General features: G+C 52.6%; 1 protein-coding gene across 2 annotated transcripts in view; it reads left to right on the forward strand.

The window, feature by feature from the left end:
- SBNO2 (strawberry notch homolog 2) overlaps window positions 1-23,346 on the forward strand; it is a 542,051-nt gene that overhangs the window by 85,669 nt on the left and 433,036 nt on the right. For both annotated transcript variants that reach the window (XM_069216340.1, XM_069216341.1), the window contains exon 3: window positions 2,350-2,479. In XM_069216340.1, the coding sequence (XP_069072441.1) occupies window positions 2,350-2,479 (130 nt within the window). The remainder of the gene's footprint in view (window positions 1-2,349; window positions 2,480-23,346) is intronic.

Raw genomic sequence — 23,346 nt, forward strand, 5'->3', positions numbered from 1 at the left:
ACAGGCGAGGCCCAGCCCCACTTCCACAGGCGAGGCCCACCCTCCACATCCACAGACGAGGCCCACCCTCCACATCCACAGACGAGCCCCAGCCCCACTTCCACAGACGAGGCCCAGCCACCCACTTCCACAGTTGAGGCCCAGCCCCACCTCCACAGCCGAGGCGACGCCCAACCCCACATCCACAGTTGAGGCCCAACCCCACCTCCACAGCCGAGGCCCAGCCCCACCTCCACAGGCGAGGCCCAACCCCACATCCACAGCCGAGGCCCAACCCACATCCACAGCCGAGGCCCAACCCCACATCCACAGCCGAGGCCCAACCCCACATCCACAGGCGAGGCCCACCCCCCACATCCACAGGCGAGGCCCAGCCCCACATCCACAGGCGAGGCCCAGCCCCACATCCACAGGCGAGGCCCAGCCCCACCTCCACAGACGAGGCCCAGCCCCACCTCCACAGACGAGGCCCAGCCCCACCTCCACAGGTGAGGCCCACCCTCCACATCCACAGGCAAGGCCCACCCTCCACATCCACAGGCAAGGCCCACCCCCCACATCCACAGGCGAGGCCCAGCCCCACCTCCACAGCCGAGGCCCAAACCCACTTCCGCAGACGAGGCCCAGCCCCATCCACAGCCGAGGCCCACCCCCCACATCCACAGGCGAGGCCCAGCCCCACCTCCACAGCCGAGGCCCAAACCCACTTCCACAGACGAGGCCCAGCCCCATCCACAGCCGAGGCCCACCCCCCACATCCACAGGCGAGGCCCAGCCCTACCTCCACATCTGAGGCCCAACCCCACATCCACAGGCGAGGCCCACCCCCCACATCCACAGGCGAGGCCCACCCCCCACATCCACAGGCGAGGCCCAGCCCCACCTCCACTCCCACTCCCGAGGCCCAGCCCCACCTCCACAGCCGAGGCCCAACCCCACTTCCACAGGCGAGGCCCACCCCCCACATCCACAGGCGAGGCCCAGCCCCACTTCCACAGGCGAGGCCCACCCTCCACATCCACAGACGAGGCCCAGCCCCACTTCCACAGGCGAGGCCCACCCTCCACATCCACAGACGAGGCCCAGCCCCACTTCCACAGACGAGGCCCAGCCACCCACTTCCACAGTTGAGGCGACGCCCAACCCCACATCCACAGCCGAGGCCCAACCCCACCTCCACAGCCGAGGCCCAACCCCACCTCCACAGCCGAGGCCCAACCCCACCTCCACAGCCGAGGCCCAACCCCACCTCCACAGCCGAGGCCCAGCCAGATGTGGCTTACCTGAGGTCTTTGGGTGCTAAGGCTCTGCGCATTGCCGGGTTTTTGTTGGCCTGCTGAGGTGGCGAAGGCATCGTGGAGTGCAGTGGCCGTGCTGAACTTGTGTGGACAGTGGCTTCGCTGAGGTGTTTAATGCCCTCCCCGTGCTGAGGCGATGAGATGTTGTGTGTGGATTCAGTGCCATATTGCTGATTTGACAGCGGGCATCAGTGCTCTTCTTTTAGGGTGGTGAGGTGCAGTGGTGTGATAAGGGACTGAGGCATCTATAGTGAGGTCCAGTGGTGCCAATCTAGTGGTGCACTGCACTTGTCCTGTTGTAGTGGGGTGCAGTGGCCCTGCTGCAGGAGTAGGGTGCAGTGGCCCTGCTCCAGTGGTGGGGTGCAGTAGCCCTGCTGCAATGGTGGGGTGCAGTAGCCCTGCTGCAGTAATGGGGTGCAGTGGCCCTGCTCCAGTGGTGGGGTGCAATGGCCCTGCTGCAATGGTGGGGTGCAGTAGCCCTGCTGCAGTAATGGGGTGTAGTGGCCCTGCTCCAGTGGCGGGGTGCAGTGGCCCCGCTGCAGTAGTAGGGTGCGGTGGCCCCGCTGCAGTGGTGGGGTGCGGTGGCCCCGCTGCAGTGGTGGGGTGCGGTGGCCCCGCTGCACTAGTGGGGTGCAGTGTCCCCGCTTCAGTAGCAGGGGGCAGTGACCCCGCTGCAATGGTGGGGTGCAGTGGCCCTGCTGCAGTGGCGGGATGCAGTAACCCTCTTGCAGCCCTAGGGTGCAGTCATTTGCTCGCCTTGGTGGGGTGCAGTGGCCCTGCTGCAGTGATGGGGTGCAGTGGCCCGCTCCAGTGGCGGGGTGCAGTGGCCCGCTGCAGTGGCCCTGCTGCAGTAGTGGGGTGCGGTGGCCCCGCTGCAGTAGTAGGGTGCAGTGGCCCTGCTCCAGTGGCGGGGGGCAGTAACCCTGCTGCAATGGTGGGGTGCAGTGGCGGGATGCAGTAACCCTCTTGCAGCCCTGGGGTGCAGTTGCTTTGTCTTGATACTGTAGTTTCTCTGCTCTGAGGCCATCTCACTCTTCTTCTCTCCCCACAGGCAATACTTTGGCAGCTCCACAGATTTCTTCTCGAGTGGCGCCACCAGCAGGCCCTCTTTTCAGGACACAAGCTATGCAGGGACCGAGGGCTCGTCCAGCCTGGCGCCACGGAGTGTGGACTTTCTGCAGGTGAGAGCCCTTCCTTGTACCCAGTGGTGGGCCTGGCTGTGTCTTCTGGCCACGCCTGTTCTTATTGAGTGTGATTCTGCGACCTCTAGCCTTGTCTGTGGGTAGTGATAGAAGTGCTGTAGTCTGTAACCCTACCTGCATCCAGTGCTAGGCCTGCTGCGACCTCTGACCCTACCCATCCTCAGTGATGGCCTGCTGCGACCTCTGACCCTACCCATCCTCAGTGATGGGCCTGCTGCGACCTCTGACCCTACCCATCCTCAGTGATGGCCTGCTGTGACCTCAGATCCTACCTTTGCCTCTTGAAAGGCCTTCTGTGGCCTCTGACCTAACCTGTGCCCCAGGAAATGTCTGCTGTGACCACGGACCCTACCTGTGACCACTGTTGGTCCTGCTGTGGTCTCTAACCCTAACTCTGCCCCTTGATAGGCCTGCTGTGACCTCTGACCCCACTCATGCCCAGCCAGTCCTCTGACCTTAGCTGTGCACCATGGGAGGCCCGCTGTGGCCACTAAACCTACCTGTGCCCCTCAATAGGCCTGCTGTGACCTCATACTTTCCTATGCCCCTTGATAGGCCTGTTGTGACCTCATACCTACGTGTGTCCCTTGATAGGCCTGCTGTGCATCTGACCCCACTCATGCCCAGCGATAGGCTTTCTGTAACCTCTGACCCTAGCTGTGCCCCTTAGTAAGCCTGCTGTGGCCTCTGACCCTACCTGTGCCCTTCGATAGACCTGCTGTGACATCTGACTTTACTTGTGCCCTTGATAGGCCTGCTGTGGCCTCTGACCCTACCTGTGCCCTTCGATAGACCTGCTGTGACATCTGACTTTACTTGTGCCCTTGATAGGCCTTCTGTGGTCTCTGACCCTACCTGTGCCCTTCGATAGACCTGCTGTGACATCTGACTTTACTTGTGCCCTTGATAGGCCTGCTGTGACCTCTGACCCTGTCTGTGCCGCTTGGTAGGCCTGCTGTGACCTCTGACCCTGCCTATGCCCCTTGGTAGGCCTGCTGTGGCCTCTGACCCTACCTGTGCCCTTCGATAGACCTGCTGTGACATCTGACTTTACTTGTGCCCTTGATAGGCCTGCTGTGGCCTCCGATCCTACCTGCTCCCCTTGGTAGGCCTGCTGTGACCTCTGACCCTGCCTGTGCCCCTTGGTAGGCCTGCTGTGGCCTCTGACGCTGCCTGTGCCCCTCGACAGACCTGCCTGCTGTCCCTGCACCCATGAAAGGCCTTCCTGCGCTGCTGCCCACTGTGTTTTTTAAACGCTGCCTACTGTGTTTTTCCTCTCTGCTGATTACATAATTTATATTTTTGTCACTTCTCGGAAGATGCTTTCGCAATGCCTTCTCCGTGTGTTTGTCTTCCCACAATTTGTAAAAAAAAGTGTCTGGCTGCTGTTCAGCTGCTGCGAGCTCTGCTCTCTCAGCAGACAGTGCTCATCCTGGACCGAGCAGGACTCCTTGTTGGGGGGGTCAACCCATGGAGTGTTGGGGGGGTCAACCCCTGGAGTGTTGGGGGGGTCAACCCCTAGAGTGTTGGGGGGGTCAACCCTTGGAGTGTTGGGGGAAGGGGTGTCACCCCCCCGGGGTGTGTGTGGTGTCAGCCCCTGGAGTGTTGGGGGTGGGGGGGGTGTCAGCCCCTGGAGTGTTGGGGGGGGTCACCCTTTGGAGTGTTGGGGTGTCACCCCTGGAGTGTGGCAGGGGTTTCACCCTCTGGAGTGTGGGGGAGTCCCAACCCCTGGAGTGTGGGGATGTCAACCCTAGAGTGTGTGGGGGGTGTAATCTCCTGGAGTGTGGGATCTGTTACACCCTGCAGACATCCTGGTTATCTCTGGGGCAGTAGAAGACAGTTTGGGGGTGTCTTGACATTTCAAGGCTTCTGCCGTTCTCTGTTGGGTGTGGAAGAGAGTAATTCCCCTGTCAATACTGCTAACCACCTCTAGGCGCTGTGTTAGTGGACGCACTATATGCTGAAGGGCCACCTCTAGGCACTGTGATAGTGGACACACTGTATACTGAAGGGCGATCTCTAGGCGCTGTGATATTTGACACAGCTTTAGTGGTATTGTTTCACTGTACACTGAAGGGCCACTTCTAGGCGCTGTAATAATGGACACACTGTATACCGAAGGGCCACCTCTACGCACTGAGGTCGAGGACACAGGTTTAGAGGTGCTGTTTATACTGAAGGTACACTTCTAGGCGCTGTGATAGTGGACACACTATATACTGAAGGGCCACCTCTAGGTACCGAGGTCAACGGCACAGGTTTAGAGGTGTTGTATATTGAAGGGACACCTCTAGGCGCTGTGATACTGGACTCACTTTTAGAGATGTTTCATTGTACACTGAAGGCCCACCTCTTGGCGCTAGGATTGTGGGCACAGGTTTAGAGGTGTTGTTTATGCTGAAGGGATACCTCTATGCGCTGTGATTCTGGACTCACTTTTAGAGATGTTTCATTGTACACTGAAGGCCCACCTCTTGGCGCTAGGATTGTGGACACAGCTTTAGAGTTGTTTTTTATACTGAAGGGACACCTCTAGGCGCTGTGATAGTGGACACACTGTATACCGAAGGGCCACCTCTAGGGACTGAGGTCAAGTACAGAGGTTTAAAAGTGTCATTTATACCGTATTGCCACTTCTAGGCGCTGCGATAGTAGACTCACTTTTAGAGATTCATTGTACACTGAAGGCCCACCTCTTGGCGCTGGGATGGTGGACACAGGTTTAGAGGTGTTGTTTATACTGCAGGGCCGCCTCTAGGCGCTGTGATAGTGGACTCACTTTTAGAGATTCATTGTACACTGAAGGCCCACCTCTCGGCGCTGAAATGGTGGGCACAGATTTAGAGGTGTTGTTTATACTGCAGGGCCGCCTCTAGGCGCTGTGATAGTGGACTCACTTTTAGAGATTCATTGTACACTGAAGGCCCACCTCTCGGCGCTGGGATGGTGGACACAGGTTTAGAGGTGTTGTTTATACTGCAGGGCCGCCTCTAGGCGCTGTGATAGTGGACACACTATATACTGAAGAGCCACCTCTAGGCACTGTGATAGTGGACACACTGTATACTGAAGGGCGATCTCTAGGCGCTGTGATATTGTACACATCTTTAGTTGTATTGTTTCACTGTACACTGAAGGGCCACTTCTAGGTGCTGTGATAGTGGACCCACTTTTAGAGATTCAGTGTACACTGAAGGCCCACCTCTCGGCGGTGTGATGGTGGACACAGGTTTAGAGGTGTTGTTTATACTGCAGGGCCGCCTCTAGGTGCTGTGATAGTGGACTCACTTTTAGAGATTCAATGTACACTGAAGGCCCACCTCTCAGTGGTGGGATGGTGGACACGGGTTTAGAGGTATTGTTTATACTGCAGGGCCGCCTCTAGGCGCTGTGATAGTGGACACACTATATACTGAAGGGCCACCTCTAGGCACTGTGATAGTGGACACACTGTATACTGAAGGGCGATCTCTAGGCACTGTGATATTGTACACATCTTTAGTGGTATTGTTTCACTGTACACTGAAGGGCCACCTCTAGGCGCTGGGATAGTGGACCCACTTTTAGAGATTTGTTGTAGACTAAAGGCCCACCTCTCGGCGGTGGGATGGTGGACACAGGTTTAGAGGTGCCTTTTCAGTGAATCATGTACGGTCCCTAATGGTGTGTAGGTAGGGGTGGAAGGCTAGCTTTGAACACTGAAGATGTCCAGACGTGAGGGAATAAGTGGGAAGGATGCTGATATTACCCGGGCTTCAGGGAAAGAGTCCACCCTCGGGGCTTCCAGTCCAAGGCAGTGAACATGCTCAGGGGACTCCTAAGCGTGTTGCAGATGTCGCCGTGCTGGTGCAGGCCTCAGGCGGGGCTGGTAGTCCTCATCTCTCTTCGGGGCTGGTGTTTATGTTCCCAGACGGAGGGTCACTGCTTCGCCAGATGCCTCTGTCACCTGGATTCTACATTAGGCTTCATGCTATGTAAAGGCACACCTTCTTGATGTACCTCATGATTTGTTGTGTGCTCCCAGTCTTGTCACGCGGTGGATCGATGCACCTCATGATTTGTTGTGTCCTCCCAGTCTTGTCACGTGGTGGATTGATGCACCTCATGATTTGATGTGTCCTCTCAGTCCTGCTGCACGGTGGATCAATGCACCTCATGATTTTTTGTGTCCTCCCAGCCTTGCCACGCAGTGGATCGATGCACCTCATGCTTTGTTGTGTGCTCCCAGTCTTGTCACGCAGTGGATCGATGCACCTCATGATTTGTTGTGTCCTCCCAGCCTTGTCACTTGGTGGATTAATGCACCTCATGCTTTGTTGTGTGCTCCCAGTCTTGTCACGCAGTGGATCGATGCACCTCATGATTTGTTGTGTCTTCCCAGCCTTGTCACTTGGTGGATTAATGCACCTCATGATTTGTTGTGTCCTCCCAGCCTTGTCACGCGGTGGATCGATGCACCTCATGATTTGTTGTGTGCTCCGAGTCTTGTCACGCAGTGGATTGATGCACCTCATGATTTGTTGTGTCCTTTCAGTCTTGTCACGTGGTGGATCGATGCACCTCATGATTTGTTGTGTCCTCCCAGCCTTGTCACTTGGTGGATTAATGCACCTCATGATTTGTTGTGTCCTCCCAGCCTTGTCACGCGGTGGATCGATGCACCTCATGATTTGTTGTGTCCTCCCAGTCTTGTCATGCGGTGGATCGATGCACCTCATGATTTGTTGTGTCCTCCCAGTCTTGTCATGCGGTGGATTGATGCACCTCATGATTTGTTGTATCCTTCCAGTCTTGTCACGCGGTGGATCGATGCACCTCATGATTTGATGTGTCCTCTCAGTCTTACCGCACGGTGGATCGTTGCATCGCATGATTTTTTGTGTTCTTCCAGCCTTGTCACGCAGTGGATCGTTCCACCTCATGATTGGTTGTGTCCTCCCAGTCTTGCTGCACAGTGGATCGATGCACCTCATGATTTTTTGTGTTCTTCCAGCCTTGTCACACAGTGGATCGTTTCACCTCATGATTGGTTGTGTCCTCCCAGCCTTGTCACGCAGTGGATCGTTCCACCTCATGATTGGTTGTGTCCTCCCAGTCTTGCTGCACGGTGGATCGATGCACCTCATGATTTTTTGTGTTCTTCCAGCCTTGTCACACAGTGGATCGTTCCACCTCATGATTGGTTGTGTCCTCTCAGACTTGTCACGCAGTGGATCGTTCCACCTCATTATTGGTTGTGTCCTCCCATTCTTGTCGCGCAGGAGGTGTATCTTTCCACCGAATGGCTGATTGTGTTCTCCTCTTCTGATGGATGCTTGAAGCGCAGATTCCTCAGGTGCCAGACTGAATCTAGAAACATTTCTCCATAGCAGGGCTCTCTTTCACTGTTGGGTGCATCATTCTCTCCTCACTGAGTACAGCACCTGAGGAGTGAGGGCTCAGGGTTGCATCTAATGTCCTGTGCGCTGATGTTAGTGCCTTTAGAGCCCCGCTCCCAACTTTCTTGTTTTTTTATGACAACTTCTAAATAATTTGACGAGTGTGCCAGGAAACTGTGTCCACAAACAAAATGACAAATGCGAGCCTTGCTGCAGCTCCGTGAAGCAGATGTTTCTAAGGGCCCTGCAGGGGGGTGTCAGGGGCTGCACCAGGTAAAGCAGGAGGTGAATGTGTATGATGCTGAACACGAGAAGACGCCATCTCTGCGGAAGTCTTGCTTCTGGTCGGGTCGGAGACGCAGAGTCTGTCTTGGTCCTGAGGCTGTGAGCACTCCGCGTCAGTCTCTGCTCAGCCCAAACGCAAGCACAGGAAAGCCAAAGGTAGCGAAACCAAATTCCCATGATTTGACGTCAGAAAGAAGGTGTCCGGCCACAGAACTGATTCCTCAGCTGAGCCCGATGTGCCCCAGGTTCGGTTCTGGCCCTCTGTAGGGTGCCTTTGGGCCCCATTGACCACGAGGGGGCTCCCGTCGGGGTACATCGGGTGGGCCGCCACTAGGCCTGTACCAACACCGGTACAGACGTGTGCTCTGGCCCGTCCCAGGTAAAGCGCCTCGAGTCCCAGCGCCAGAACAGGATCCAGTGTTCTAACAGAGAGATTCTACAATCTGGGACAGCTGCTCCTCAGCCCTGGCTTCTGTTAACAACACCTTCACTCTCACTGCCATGGCCACTTGCTGCAAACCTTGCTTTGCCTGTTTGTCAATAGGCAATTCATGCCCCCTGTATGCCCAGCAGTTTGTCCCTCATGTCCCCATATGCCTGCAGTGTCAGTCCCTCATGCCTCCAGATGCCTGGCAGTGTCTATCCCTCATTCCCCTTGTGTTTACGGCTGTGGGTCCCTCATGCCCCCTGTATGCCTGGCAGTGTCGGTCCCTCATGCCCCCTCTATGCATGACATTGTCGGTCCCTCATACCCACTGTATGCCTGACAGTGATGGTCCCTCATACCCACTGTATGCCTGACAGTGTTGGTCCCTCATTCCCACTATATGCCTGACAGTGCCGGTCCCTCATGCACCCTGTATGCCTGACAGTGTCGGTCCCTCATGCCCTCTGTATGCCTGACAGTGTCAATCCCTCATTCCCCTTGTGTATACGGCTGTCGGTCCCTCATGCTCCCTGTATGCCTGACAGTGCCGGTCCCTCATGCCCCCTGTATGCCTGACAGTGCCAGTCCCTCATGCCCCCTGTATGCCTGGCAGTGTCGGTCCCTCATGCCCCCTGTATGCCTGGTAGTGTCGGTCCCTCATTCCCCCTGTATGCCTGACAGTGTCAGTCCCTCATGCCTCCAGATGCCTGGCAGTGTCAATCCCTCATTCCCCCTGTGTATACGGCTGTCGGTCCCTCATTCCCCCGTATGCCTGACAGTGTTGGTCCCTCATGCCCCCTGTATGCCCGGCTATGTCGGTCCCTCATGCCACCTGTATGCCTGGCAGTGTCAATCCCTCATTCCCCTTGTGTATACGGCTGTCGGTCCCTCATTCCCCCTGTATGCCTGACAGTCGGTCCCTCATGCCACCTGTATGCCAGGCTGCGTCAGTCCCTTATGCCTCCTGAATGCCTGGCAGTGTAAATCCCTCATGCCCACTGTATACCCAACTGTCTCAGATCCTCTTGCCCCTTTATGCCCAACAGTGTTGGACACTCATGCCCCGTCAGAAAAGGCCTCTTTTTGACATGGTTAGCCCCTACTTTTTGCCTGATGCTAGAAGTTGTAGTGCCTAGGGCTCCTGCTAACCAGGTTCCCTGGGCGAGAGCTCTTTCCCTAAACTGTTGTGGTGCCTTGGCACAATTGGATACACCTTTGGCTGCCCCCATAAGCCCCTAGTAAATGGTACTTAGGTGCCCAGGGCAGGAGGTACTAAGGGTAGACCCCCCTGACGACAGCAGCACTAATTGTGGCACCCTCTATGGCCCTGCACCCAGATGCACCCAGCACTGCCATTGCAGGCTGTGTCCTGGTGCAAACCTAAAACAAAACTCGACATCATACACTGCCTGTGTGCCCTTTCCACTCCACACTGCATACACTATAGGTAAGTCACCCCTCTGGCAGGCCTTTCAGCCCTAAGACAGGTTGCACTATATTTTATGTGAGGGCATAGCTGCATGAGCAATATGCCCCCACGGTGTCCTTGTCAAATTCTGGGACATAGTGAGTGAACAGAGCAGCCATTTTAAAATGCATGTGCTGGACACTGGTCAATACGAGTTTCACAGGAACATGATGGCCACTCTGTACCCTGAGTTGTTTGGTGTCTAACAACTCAGAATCATAAATACCCACTGGTGCCAGTGGTGGATTTATTATAAAATGTACTATAAAATGTGCCCTCTCCAAACACAACCTACTCTGCATGGTTACTGATTGGTTCTGTCCAGTCTGCCACTACCAGACATTCAATCTACAACCTTGAGGGAGAGATCTGTCTCTCTTGATTGTAGAACAATGCCCTTCCTGGGGGATGTCTGCGAGGACAAACCATGCTAGTGTACCATGTTTGGTGGCGCTGCGACCTCCAGTGGCCAACCCTGTGCCAATACCAGGGGTGTTGGTCAGCCCACGTCGGACATCAAGAAAAACAGCCCGCCCATGATTGAAAAAGGACCAGGAGGAAGCCCCCGTCAAGAGACTGCAGATGCAACCTGGACCTCACGCCAGAGGGCCTCCGTTGTCCTGTGAACGCCCCTGAAACCAACCTACTTCCTGCAGGCATCCTTGCTCACCACTCCTGGCTCACCGATTCACTCTGCACCTGGCCGCCCTGTGCCCTACACAGAAGAACCTGCTGTGCCCTAAAGATACCCCACACCTTGCAACCTCAACACTCCAACGGGACTTCAAAAATCCATTGTTAAACTTACCTGTGCAGTGTTTTTCCAAGTGGTCCCTCGCAGTGGCCCTGCACCAGCTCCAGATACCGGAGGCCACCCGAACTTCTCCAGCTGGCACAGTGTGCCCACCGACCACCTCAACCAACCTGCAAAAGAATAACTTGTTAAACCAACTGTACAGTTTTATATGTATTTTTAAAGATGATCCTCCATTGATTCCTAATGTGCGTATTTACGCATAAAAAGACTACTTTACTAAACTGCAAAAAATCATATCTGGAAAACTACTTACCCAATTCTGATGATCTTAAAATGTATATAAAAATGTGAAGTATTTTTATAAATTGGTCTCGAGTTATTCCTTTGAATATGTGCGTTGTAAGATTGATGCTGTGAGTACAACAAATGCTTCACACTTCTTCTAGATTGGCATAATTGCTCGACCAAGCTACCTTAAAAATTAGAGCATTAAGTGACCTAGTTTTTACCTCTGTAAACCAACATGTGGTTGCCTAGACCCCTGCACAGTGTGCCTAGCTTTGCACACTATATAGAGGGCCAGCCGCCTACATTTGGTGTATCAGCGGTGGGATAAAGACTTTGCATTTGCTGATACCACTTTTGTCAATTTTGTGAGCACACAGGTAACTCACCAAATTGCCTTTAGTTAATTAATTTTTGATTTTTTAAAATATTTGTTTAGGACCATGGGTTATGTCCCTACAACTTTAGCAAAAAGTTATACAAGTCCTTACTTTAGTTGGACTAGCCAAGAAGGGGATTCTAAATTCTTGAAAAGGTCCCAACTTTAGTAAAATAAAAATGACAAATGCAGACACCCAGAACCAGGAGCTCAACCTGGAACCTCATGAGGTACATAGCTATGACCAATTAATGAGACTCTGCAGACTGTACACAATTCATACTGGAAAGAGCCCCAAAGCAGAGAAACGTAGGTTTCTGGTGGCCCAGCATGAAAAAGATAATCCCCCAGATGAAATAGCTGATGATGATGCATCTGTGGTGGGTGACTAAGCTGTGGACAATGGAGGTGAGGGTAGCTGCTTTTACTCCAGCACTAGTGCACCCACAGAAGCAGTCCTGGACTATGCCAGGCTGACCAAGAGACTGGCCTTAGAGAATCAGCTCTGGGAAATAGAGAGACAGAGGAAAGAGTTGGGCCTAGGACCCATCTCTGGTGGCAGCATACAGGTTTGAGGGAGAAATCCTTCACATCAAACTCCCAAAAGGAGTTGTCCCTCCTTTCACCAAAGGGGATGATACAGTCAAATGGTTTTCTGCCTTTAAAAGAGCCTGCATTGGGGTGGAAAGTTGAGAAAACACATTGGGGCACATGATGTGGAAGGTATTCCCAGGAAAGTGCAGGGACTGGCTCCTGACACTGAATGAGGCAGAGTCTAAATTCTATGACCTCATGAAGGGTATTCTGGTGGAGGGGGTTGGATTTACAACTGAAGAGCACAGAATAAAGTTCAGGGAGGCTCGAAAAACCCAGAGCCAAACCTGGTTAGACTTTGTGGATTATTCAGTAAAAATGCTGGGTGGTCGGTTAGCTGGAAACAAGGTACAAGATTATGATGGGCTGTACAACCTGTTTATGAAAGAATCTGTTGAGTAATTGTTCCAATCATAGGCTACATCAACATCTGGTAGACCTAGGACCACTTTCCCCTCAAGAGTTGGGGAGGATGGAAGACCATTGGGTCAAAACAAGGGTAAACAAAACTACCACTAGTGGGGGAGACCAAAAGAAAGGGTCTAAATGCCCCCTCCAAGGGAAAGATGGGAGCCAAAACAAAAATAACAAAGTCTCTTCTCAAAACCCCCAAAACCCTGCACAGGAGGGTGGGCCCAGAGACTCCTCACAGTCTAGGGGTGGGTACAAAGGTAGACACTTTGATCCAAGCAAAGCTTGGTGCCATGACTGCAAAACAAAAGGGCACCAAACCAAACTGGAGACTCTATCTGTAAAAAAACAAAAAGGATGCCTCTAGTCAATCTGCAGTAAATGCAGCTGCCAATCTCCAGATGGGATCAGATGTGTGGTTTGGCCATGTCAGTGACCTCACAGAGGCAACATTAGTCACTGAGGATGGGGGTAGAATTATGCTGTGCTGCCTGGCCAAGTTATATGCAGAAATACAGGCAGCAACCTTTGATTATGTGGGAGAAAGTGGAAGCACTGAGGGACACAGGAGCTAGTGTTACCATGGTAACTCAGCACTTGGTCCACTCAGATCAGTACCTGGTAGGGAAGTCTTATCCTATTGCCAGTGCTGACAATGAGATGACATATTTCCGTCCCATGGCTATGGTAACCTTTGATTGGGGGGAGTAGCAGGGCAAAAATAAGTCAGTGTGTCCATCCCAGTAGATTGCCTGCTTAAAATGGCCTGGAGCATTCCCCCTGGGCTGCTGTAGAACTGAAGAAGCATTTAACATTGCTAGGGATCCCCAAATGGGCATGTGTCAAGACAACGGCACAAAGCAAACTTCAGAGAGAAAAAGGAGCGCTGAATCCTTAAAAAGTGGACCAGCCTTCCAAGAGAAAAGGCAAGAAGACTGTGGGACCAGCTTCAAAACAGAGCCCAGGATCAGGATCCCTCTTCCCAGGAAGAGAAATCAACCTTCTTGGAGGGAACTGAGCCTGAAGAGCTTGGGCCTTACCACCCAGAGCTCTTCAATCCATCAATCAATATTTTTGTAAAGCGCAGCTACTCACCTGTGAGGGTCTCAAGGTACTGAGGTGCCTTATCCAAAGAGCCACATCTTGAGGTTCTTCCTGAAGATGATGAGTGACGGGCTTTGTCTGAGGTGCAGGGGGAGGTTGTTCCAGCTCTTTGCTGTAGTGTAGGTGAAAGATCGTCCTCCGGTGGTGGTTTTGCAGATGCAAGGGATGGTGGCCAGGGCCATCGGGGCGGAGCGGAGGGCTCTGGCGGGGGTGTGGAAGGAGACGCTGTGGTTCAGGTACGCCAGTCCTTTGTTGTGTATGGCCTTGTACTCGTGGGTGGGTGAAAATCTTGAAGGTGATTTGCTTCTCGACCGGTAGCCAGTGGAGGGTCCGCAGGTGTTGGGACGTGTGTTCTCAGGCTCTTGGGCTCAGGGGGACCCTCCAAGGAAGATCTGTGCCAGGGGTGTAGAGGACCTGCCCCACTCCTGAAGACCTGAGGCAGCAAGCTGCACAGGAGGAGTTAGGGTTTATTGGGAGGATGGGGTTTCTGTACACTGAGGCCAGAGACCTCAAACCTGGTGCAACCAGGAGTTTGGTAGTGCCCAAGCAGTTCAGAGAAGTTCTCCTCACTCTAGCCCACAACATCCCCCTAGCTGGGAATCTGAGCCAAAATAAAACTTGAAGTAAGTTAGTTAACCACTTTTATTGGCCAGGAATGCTCCAAACAGTGAAGGACATTTATCAGTCCTGCCCCACCTGCCAGGCTGTGGCAAAACAGGTGGGCACTTAAAGGCCCCTTAATGCCACTACCTGTGGTTGGGGTACCCTTTGAAAGGGTAGGGGTCGACATTGTTGGTTCCCTTGACCCTCAGACAGTATCAGGACCCAGATACATACTAGTGGTAGTGGATCATGCCACTAGGTATCCTGAGGCTATAACCCTTAGCACCATTACTGCTCCGGCAGTTTCAAAAGCCCTCCTGAGTATTTTCACCAGGGTAGAGTTTCCTAAGAAGGTAGTTTCAGACAGGGGTTCCAACTTCAAATCTGCATACGTAAAACATGTAGAAGGAATGTAGGGTGACTTATACATTCACCACCCCATACCATCCCAAAACAAACGGGCTGGTTGAAAGATTTAACCAGACCCTAAAAGGCATGATTGGAGAACTCCCTTAGAAGCTCAGAAGGAAATGGGATGTCCTGCTCCCTTTCTTGCTGTTTGCCTATAGGTAAGTGCCACAAAAGGGGATATGTTTCTCCCCATTTCAACTTTTGTTTGGACGCCCTGTTAGGGGACCACTAGGTCTTGTTAGGGAAGGGTGGGACAAGCCTCTCAAAGAGCCCACGCAAGACTATGTGCTTGCCCTACGTTCCAGAATGACTGAGTACATGGAGAAAGCCAGCAACAATCTTCAAGCCAATCAGGAGCTGCAAAAGCTCTCGTATGACCAGAAAGCTGCTATGGTTGAGTTCCAACCTGGGCAGAAAGTTTGGCCTAACTGCTTGAGCAAGCTACCTTAAACATTAGAACATTAGGTTATCTAGTTTTTACTCCTGTAAACCAACGTGTGTTTGCCTGACCCCGCTGCACAGTGTGCCTAGCTTTGCACACTGCATAGAGGGGCCAGCCTCCTACACCCCCTATATGCTTAGCATTCTCGGTCCTCATGTCCCCTGTATGCCTGACAGTTTCAATCCCTCATGCCCCCGTTGCCTAACAGTATCGGCCCCTCCTGACCCCTGTGTGCCCTGCTGTGTCGGTCCCTCATGCTCCCTGTGTGCCCTGCTGTGTCGGTCCCTCATGCTCCCTGTGTGCCCAGCTGTGTCGGTTCCTCATGCCCCCTGTATGCCTGGCAGTGTTGGTCCCTCATGCTCCGTGAATGCCTGGCAGTGTCAGTCCCTCGTGCCCTCTGTGTGTCCAGCTGTGTCAGTCCCTCGTGCCCCCTGCATGCCCAGCTGTGTCGGTCCTTCATGCCCCCCTGTGTGCCTAGCTGTGTCAGTCCCCCATGCCTCCTGTGTGCCCATCTGTGTCGGTCCCTCATGCCCCCTGTATGTCCAGCTGTGTCGGTCCCTCATGCCCCCTGTATGCCTGGCAGTGTTGGTCCCTCATGCTCCAGGTATGCCTGGCAGTGTCAGTCCCTCGTGCCCTCTGTGTGTCCAGCTGTGTCAGTCCCTCGTGCCCCCTGCATGCCCAACTGTCTCGGTCCCTCATGGCCCCCTACATGCCCAGCTGTGTCAGTCCCTCATGCCTCCTGCATGCCTATCTGTCAGTCCCTCATGCCCTGCTGTGTGCCCAGCTGTCAGTCCCCCATGCCTCCTGTGTGCACATCTGTGTCGGTCCCTCATGCCCCCTGTGTGTCCAGCTGTGTCGGTCCTTCATGCCCCCTGTATGCCTGGCAGTGTTGGTCCCTCATGCTCCGCGTATGCCTGGCAGTGTCAGTCCCTCGTGCCCTCTGTGTGTCCAGCTGTGTCAGTCCCTCATGCCCCCTGCATGCCCAGCTGTGTCGGTCCCTCATGCCTCCTACATGCCCAGCTGTGTCAGTCCCTCATACCTCCTGCATGCCTATCTGTGTCAGTCCCTCATGCCCCCTGTGTCAGTCCCTCATGCCCTCTGTGTGCCCAGCTGTGTGGGTCCCTCATGCCCCCATGTGCCCAGCTGTGTCTGTCCCTCATGCCCAGCTGTGTCAGTTCCTCATGCCTCCTGCATGCTGAGCTGTGTCAGTTCCTCATGCCTCCTGCATGCTGAGCTGTGTCAGTCCCTCATGCCTCCTGCGTGCCTGGCTGTGTCAGTCCCTCATGCCTCCTGTGTGCCTGGCTTTGTCAGTCCCTCGTGCCTCCTGGATGCCTAGCTGTGTCAGTCCCTCATGCCCCCTACATGCCCAGCTGTGTCAGTCCCTCATGCCTCCTGCATCAGTCCCTCATGCCTCTTATATGCCTGGCTGTGTCGGTCCCTCATGCCCCCTGTGTGCCCAGCTGTTTCAGTGCCTCATGCCCCCTGTGTGCCCAGCTGTATCTGTCCCTCATGCCCCCTGTGTGCCCGTGTCAGTCCCTCATTGTGAGAAGGTAGCCTCTTTCTAGCCTTGTTACCCCCACTTTTGGCCTGTTTGTGAGTGTATGTCAGGGTGTTTGTCACTGTTTTCACTGTCTCACTGGGATTCTGATAGCCAGGCCTCAGTGCTCATAGTGAAAACACCATGTTTTCAGTATGGTTGTTATGTGTCACTGGGATCCTGCTAGTCAGGACCCCAGTGCTCATAGGTTTGTGGCCTATATGTATGTGTCACTGGGACCCTGTCACACAGGGCCCCAGTGCTCATAGGTGTGCATGTATATGTTCCCTGTGTGGTGCCTAACTGTCTCACTGAGGCTCTGCTAACCAGAACCTCAGTGGTTATGCTCTCTCATTACTTTCAAATTGTCACTAACAGGCTAGTGACCAATTTTACCAATTTACATTGGCTTACTGGAACACCCTTATAATTCCCTAGTATATGGTACTGAGGTACCCAGGGTATTGGGGTTCCAGGAGATCCCTATGGGCTGCAGCATTTCTTTTGCCACCCATAGGGAGCTCTGACAATTCTTACACAGGCCTGCCACTGCAGCCTGAGTGAAATAACGTCCACGTTATTTCACAGCCATTTTTCACTGCACTTAAGTAACTTATAAGTCACCTATATGTCTAACCTTTACCTGGTAAAGGTTAGGTGCAAAGTTACTTAGTGTGAGGGCACCCTGGCACTAGCCAAGGTGCCCCCACATTGTTCAGAGCCAATTCACTGAACTTTGTGAGTGCGGGGACACCATTACACGCGTGCACTACATATAGGTCACTACCTATATGTAGCTTCACCATGGTAACTCCGAATATGGCCATGTAACATGTCTATGATCATGGAATTGCCCCCTCTATGCCATCCTGGCATTGTTGGTACAATTCCATGATCCCAGTGGTCTGTAGCACAGACCCTGGTACTGCCAGACTGCCCTTCCTGGGGTTTCACTGCAGCTGCTGCTGCTGCCAACCCCTCAGACAGGCAGCTGCCCTCCTGGGGTCCAGCCAGGCCTGGCCCAGGATGGCACAACAAAGAACTTCCTCTGAGAGAGGGTGTGACACCCTCTCCCTTTGGAAAATGGTGTGAAGGCAGGGGAGGAGTAGCCTCCCCCAGCCTCTGGAAATGCTTTGTTGGGCACAGATGTGCCCAATTCTGCATAAGCCAGTCTACACCGGTTCAGGGACCCCTTAGCCCCTGCTCTGGTGCGAAACTGGACAAAGGAAAGGGGAGTGACCACTCCCCTGACCTGCACCTCCCCTGGGAGGGAGGTGTCCAGAGCTCCTCCAGTGTGCTCCAGACCTCTGCCATCTTGGAAACAGAGGTGCTGCTGGCACACTGGACTGCTCTGAGTGGCCAGTGCCACCAGGTGACGTCAGAGACTCCTGCTGATAGGCTCCTTCAGGTGTTAGTAGCCTTTCCTCTCTCCTAGGTAGCCAAACCCTCTTTTCTGGCTATTTAGGGTCTCTGTCTCTGGGGAAACTTTAGATAACGAATGCATGAGCTCAGCCGAGTTCCTCTGCATCTCTCTCTTCACCTTCTGATAAGGAATCGACCGCTGACCGCGCTGGAAGCCTGCAAACCTGCAACATAGTAGCAAAGACGACTACTGCAACTCTGTAACGCTGATCCTGCCGCCTTCTCGACTGTTTTCCTGCTTGTGCATGCTGTGGGGGTAGTCTGCCTCCTCTCTGCACCAGAAGATCCGAAGAAATCTCCCGTGGGTCGACGGAATCTTCCCCCTGCAACCGCAGGCACCAAAAAGCTGCATCTCCGGTCCCTTGGGTCTCCTCTCAGCACGACGAGCGAGGTCCCTCGAATCCAGCGACACCGTCCAAGTGACCCCCACAGTCCAGTGACTCTTCAGCCCAAGTTTGGTGGAGGTAAGTCCTTGCCTCACCTCGCTGGGCTGCATTGCTGGGAACCGCGACTTTGCAAGCTACTCCGGCCCCTGTGCACTTCCGGCGGAAATCCTTCGTGCACAGCCAAGCCTGGGTCCACGGCACTCTAACCTGCATTGCACGACTTTCTAAGTTGGTCTCCGGCGACGTGGGACTCCTTTGTGCAACTTCGGCGAGCACCGTTTCACGCATCCTCGTAGTGCCTGTTTCTGGCACTTCTCCGGGTGCTACTTGCTTCAGTGAGGGCTCTTTGTCTTGCTCGACGTCCCCTCTCTCTGCAGGTCCAATTTGCGACCTCCTGGTCCCTCCTGGGCCCCAGCAGCGTCCAAAAACGCCAAATGCACGATTTGCGTGTAGCAAGGCTTGTTGGCGTCCATCCGGCGGGAAAACACTTCTGCACGACTCTCCAAGGCGTGGGGAATCCATCCTCCAAAGGGGAAGTCTCTAGCCCTTGTCGTTCCTGCAGTATTCACAGTTCTTCAGCCTAGTAAGAGCTTCTGTGCACCAACCGCTGGCATTTCTTGGGCATCTGCCCATCTCCGAGTTGCTTGTGACTTTTGGACTTGGTCCCCTTGTTCCACAGGTACCCTCAGTCAGGAATCCATCGTTGTTGCATTGCTGATTTGTGTTTTCCTTGCATTTTCCCTCTAACACGACTATTTTGTCCTTAGGGGAACTTTAGTGCACTTTGCACTCACTTTTCAGGGTCTTGGGGAGGGTTATTTTTCTAACTCTCACTATTTTCTAATAGTCCCAGCGACCCTCTACAAGGTCACATAGGTTTGGGGTCCATTCGTGGTTCGCATTCCACTTTTGGAGTATATGGTTTGTGTTGCCCCTATCCCTATGTTTCCCCATTGCATCCTATTGTAACTATACATTGTTTGCACTGTTTTCTAAGACTATACTGCATATTTTTGCTATTGTGTATATATATCTTGTGTATATTTCCTATCCTCTCACTGAGGGTACACTCTAAGATACTTTGGCATATTGTCATAAAAATAAAGTACCTTTATTTTTAGTATAACTGTGTATTGTGTTTTCTTATGATATTGTGCATATGACACTAGGTGGTACTGTAGTAGCTTCACACGTCTCCTAGTTCAGCCTGAGCTGCTTTGCTAAGCTACCATTATCTATCAGCCTAAGCTGCTAGACACCCTATACACTAATAAGGGATAACTGGGCCTGGTGCAAGGTGCAAGTACCCCTTGGTACTCACTACAAACCAGTCCAGCCTCCTACACTCATGCCCACTGTAAGCCCGGCTGTGTTGGTCTCATGCCCCCTGTATGCCCGGAAGTGTCTGTCTCTCATGCCCCCTGTGTGCCCAGCTGTGTAAATCCCTCATGCCCCCTATATGCCCACAAGGGTCGGTCCCTCATGCCCGCGTCCGTCTGGGCTAGTGAGGTAGGACCCTGCCCTCCTGTGCTCTGTAGCCTCACTCCCTCGTTTCTTCTTGCTCCCCGCTCCTCTCCGCAGGCAGAGGGTGTGGACAGACTGAGACTTCCCTTGGAAACTTTGGGACTTCTTGCTTTGTGTACCCGGATTCTTCTCTTTTTTTTTTAGCTCATTTTGAATTCTCTGCATTGCCTGCCAGTGGGCCCAGGCAGGCACATGTTCACACCTGCAGAGGATCACACATCACAAGAGGCAGGTTCACTTTAGGCAGCCAGGAAAACGATGGGGACTGAGAAAAACTGGACCCTCCCATCACCATAGGAGAGTCTTTCATAACCTGTGCCTTCCCCTTAGACACCTGTTATCGGTAGTAAGTTCTGGTCAAGGACACCTTCAGAACTGCCCCTGGTGATTACATTCCACAGGAGAACATGGCCCCATAGAGTAACATTGAGCCAGCCATTCAAAGGGGAGAGGGGAAGGGGGGTCACCAAAACTACCCCTGGCCTGACATTGAGCTGCCTATCCCATGTAGGCGCCTGCTGGGAGAGGCACCCCAGAATTAACACTGGGCTTCTCCGTACCTGCTGGGTGAGGTTTAAACCCACATTGCCCCTAAAATAACATTGGGCCATTCCTTTCTTTGTCGGTACCAGGCTATTGGGAGTTGTGAATACCGCTCACAGGTGCACATTCAGCCGTTCCTTTGTATTCACACCACAGTAGAGGAGTTGTGCCCCTCAGAGTCTGACTGGAACAGAAGGTAGGGCAAATTAAACTGGTTCCTATTAGCCAGTGAGACAGCTAAAAAGTGGCTAACACTTGCAAATGAGGGCAGATTTGAACTTGTAGAGTCACGCTGTGTAGGTATTTTGTGAGGAATGGGACACTGCATGCATTTCTGCTTGCTGCACGCAATGTTTGTGGTAACATCAGAAAAATCAATAGTGGACACTAACCAACAGGCCGTGAAACAGGATGACAAAGAGCTAGAAGTCCGGCGCACACCCTCATCTCCCAGACCAGCCAGATTCCCTTTGGGCCAGTTTGGCCCTGCTGCCCTTAGGTTAGCACAGTACAGCTGATTTCTGTGCTAGTGCAAAAACATAGACATTGTAATAACCGCTTACATCGCACCATTCCTTTCTGTGTTCATGGCACCGTATAGGAATTGTGAACACCACATCTAGGCGGACATTGAACACTTTCTGTTAGTGCCAGAGTACGGGAATCGTAACCCCCCGGCAATCATTGGGTCCGTCCTTTCTGTGCCAGAGTACAGGAATAGTGAACCCTATCCTAGGCAAACATTGGGCCCATCTCTTCTCTGTTAGTGCCAGTGTACAGGAATCGTGCGTAGGAAAGTAGCATATTTCTGATATAGTTACCCCCACTTTTTGCTGGGTGTCAGTGTGTTTAGACTAGTACACTGGGATCCTGCTAACCAGGACCCCAGTGATTGTGCTCTCTCATCTAAATGTGGTTGTTTAGTCATTTTTACACCCCACAATTGGCATACTGGTGTACCCCTGTAAGTCCATAGTATATGGTACTTAGGTACGCAGGGCATTGGGGCAGCAGGGGTTCCCTATGTGCTGCAGCATGTATTATGCCACCCCTGGGAGCCCAAGCAAACTGTGTCTGCAGGCCTGCCATTGCAGCCTGGGTGAAATGGTTCATGCACCTTTCACTCTAGATATAAAGCTTGCCTTATATCATTATCACTGCACTTTGGCACTGTAAGTCACCCCTCTGGAAGGCCCTTCAGCCCAAGGGCAGGATGCATGTTCCTGAGTGTGAGGGTACCTCTGCATGAGCAGGCTGCCCCTACAGACCTCAGACTCCATTTCCTGGACTCTGTAAGTGTGGGGAAGCCATCTTAAGGTATGTAGTGGACACTGGTAAACATGAGTGGTCCAACTACATAATGGCTTCTCCAAATGTAGGCATTTTTGGTGTCACATCTTGGAATCATGTAAATAAACTGATTCCAGAGTTAGTTGCATGATACAATGTACTCTGCAAGTTCCTCAGAGGATCCCCCCATATCCCCCAGATCTGCCTGTACTGCCTTGCCTTGCAAGATGGATAGCACAAACAATTCAACTGTGTCACAAAAAGAGAGGGAAACCATTACAGTGAGCACCAGGAGCTCATTCAACAAGGAAGAAGGGAGCAGCTATTGCTCTTCTAGCGAATACTTCTCTACAAGACATCTGTATGGAGCAACGTGGTCATCGGTACACACTTTCACAAGGCACTACCGGCAAGATGCACAAATGGACAAAGAAGCACAAGTGGGACAAAGCGTTTTACAGCATCTCTTTACTAATCCATTTTCATCTTCAAACCAACCACCTCAATGATAGCAAACCACTACAAAGTCAATGCACAGCACATGAATCCAGAAGAGATTCAGGCTGCACAATGTAAAGTTTCTTACCTGTCCATGTAGTTTTGCAGCTAGAAGAATCTTCTCGATTCACAAGCGACCCACCCACCTTCGCCAAGAAGATGAAGAGAAAAAAGAAAAGAATTTTAAGATGGCAACCACAGGTGGGAGCTTCCGGGGGGAGTGTGACAACGTCACAGGGGATACCAAATGGCGGTACGTTGACAGCCAACAATGACAAAAAACACAAAAATAGAGGAAGAACAAACATTTTGAGAGCCAATTCTGGACCCAATCACTAGATGGTGAAATAATGCACAGCTTGTGAATGCAGGAAATTCTCCAAGCTGAAAAACTACACAGTCAGGCAAGAAACTTTACTTTTGACACAACTCATGCATAATCAATCACTTAGGTATCTGCTGCTGAGAGCATCCTCCGTAGTTGCTGTCACAACATTAAGGAGAGTTAGTGAAATACAGGTCCTTACAACCCAGGAACCGCAGCTAAAAATATAAAGGGTAGTAGTGATGAGAACAAACCCCCAGTTTATCCCAAAGGTGGTATCGCATTTTCTCATTAATCAACTGATACACTTACCTGCATTCTTCCGACAAGCCAACATCCAAAGACATAGACCCAATGAGACCTACTTACATTGGATGCAAGACAGTCAGTTACAGATTACTAGCAAAGGGCACCAATTTTTAATCTCCTTTGCACAAGCTAGCCAGGGCTCTCCAGTTACAAAGGGGACTATTGCAAGATAGATAGTCAAAGCAATTCAAGACTTCCACAAAGCAGCAAGAGTAACATCGGGAGAGAACCCAAGAGCCCATCCTGCAAGGAAAAAGGGAGCAACATTTGCCTACCTGGGGAATGTGCATTTAAGTGACAACTGCGAAGATACACATAGCCTTCGGTACACACCTTCACAAAATATTACTGTGTGGACATTCAAGCCAATAATGAGGCTCAGGTGTGACAAAGAGTTTTAAAAACCTGGTCGCAAATACATACTTTAACAATCCCAGAGAGCGGATCTACACCTAATCAATGTACAGC

The sequence above is a fragment of the Pleurodeles waltl genome, chromosome 12 (assembly GCF_031143425.1).
Source record: "Pleurodeles waltl isolate 20211129_DDA chromosome 12, aPleWal1.hap1.20221129, whole genome shotgun sequence".
NCBI lineage: Eukaryota > Metazoa > Chordata > Amphibia > Caudata > Salamandridae > Pleurodeles > Pleurodeles waltl.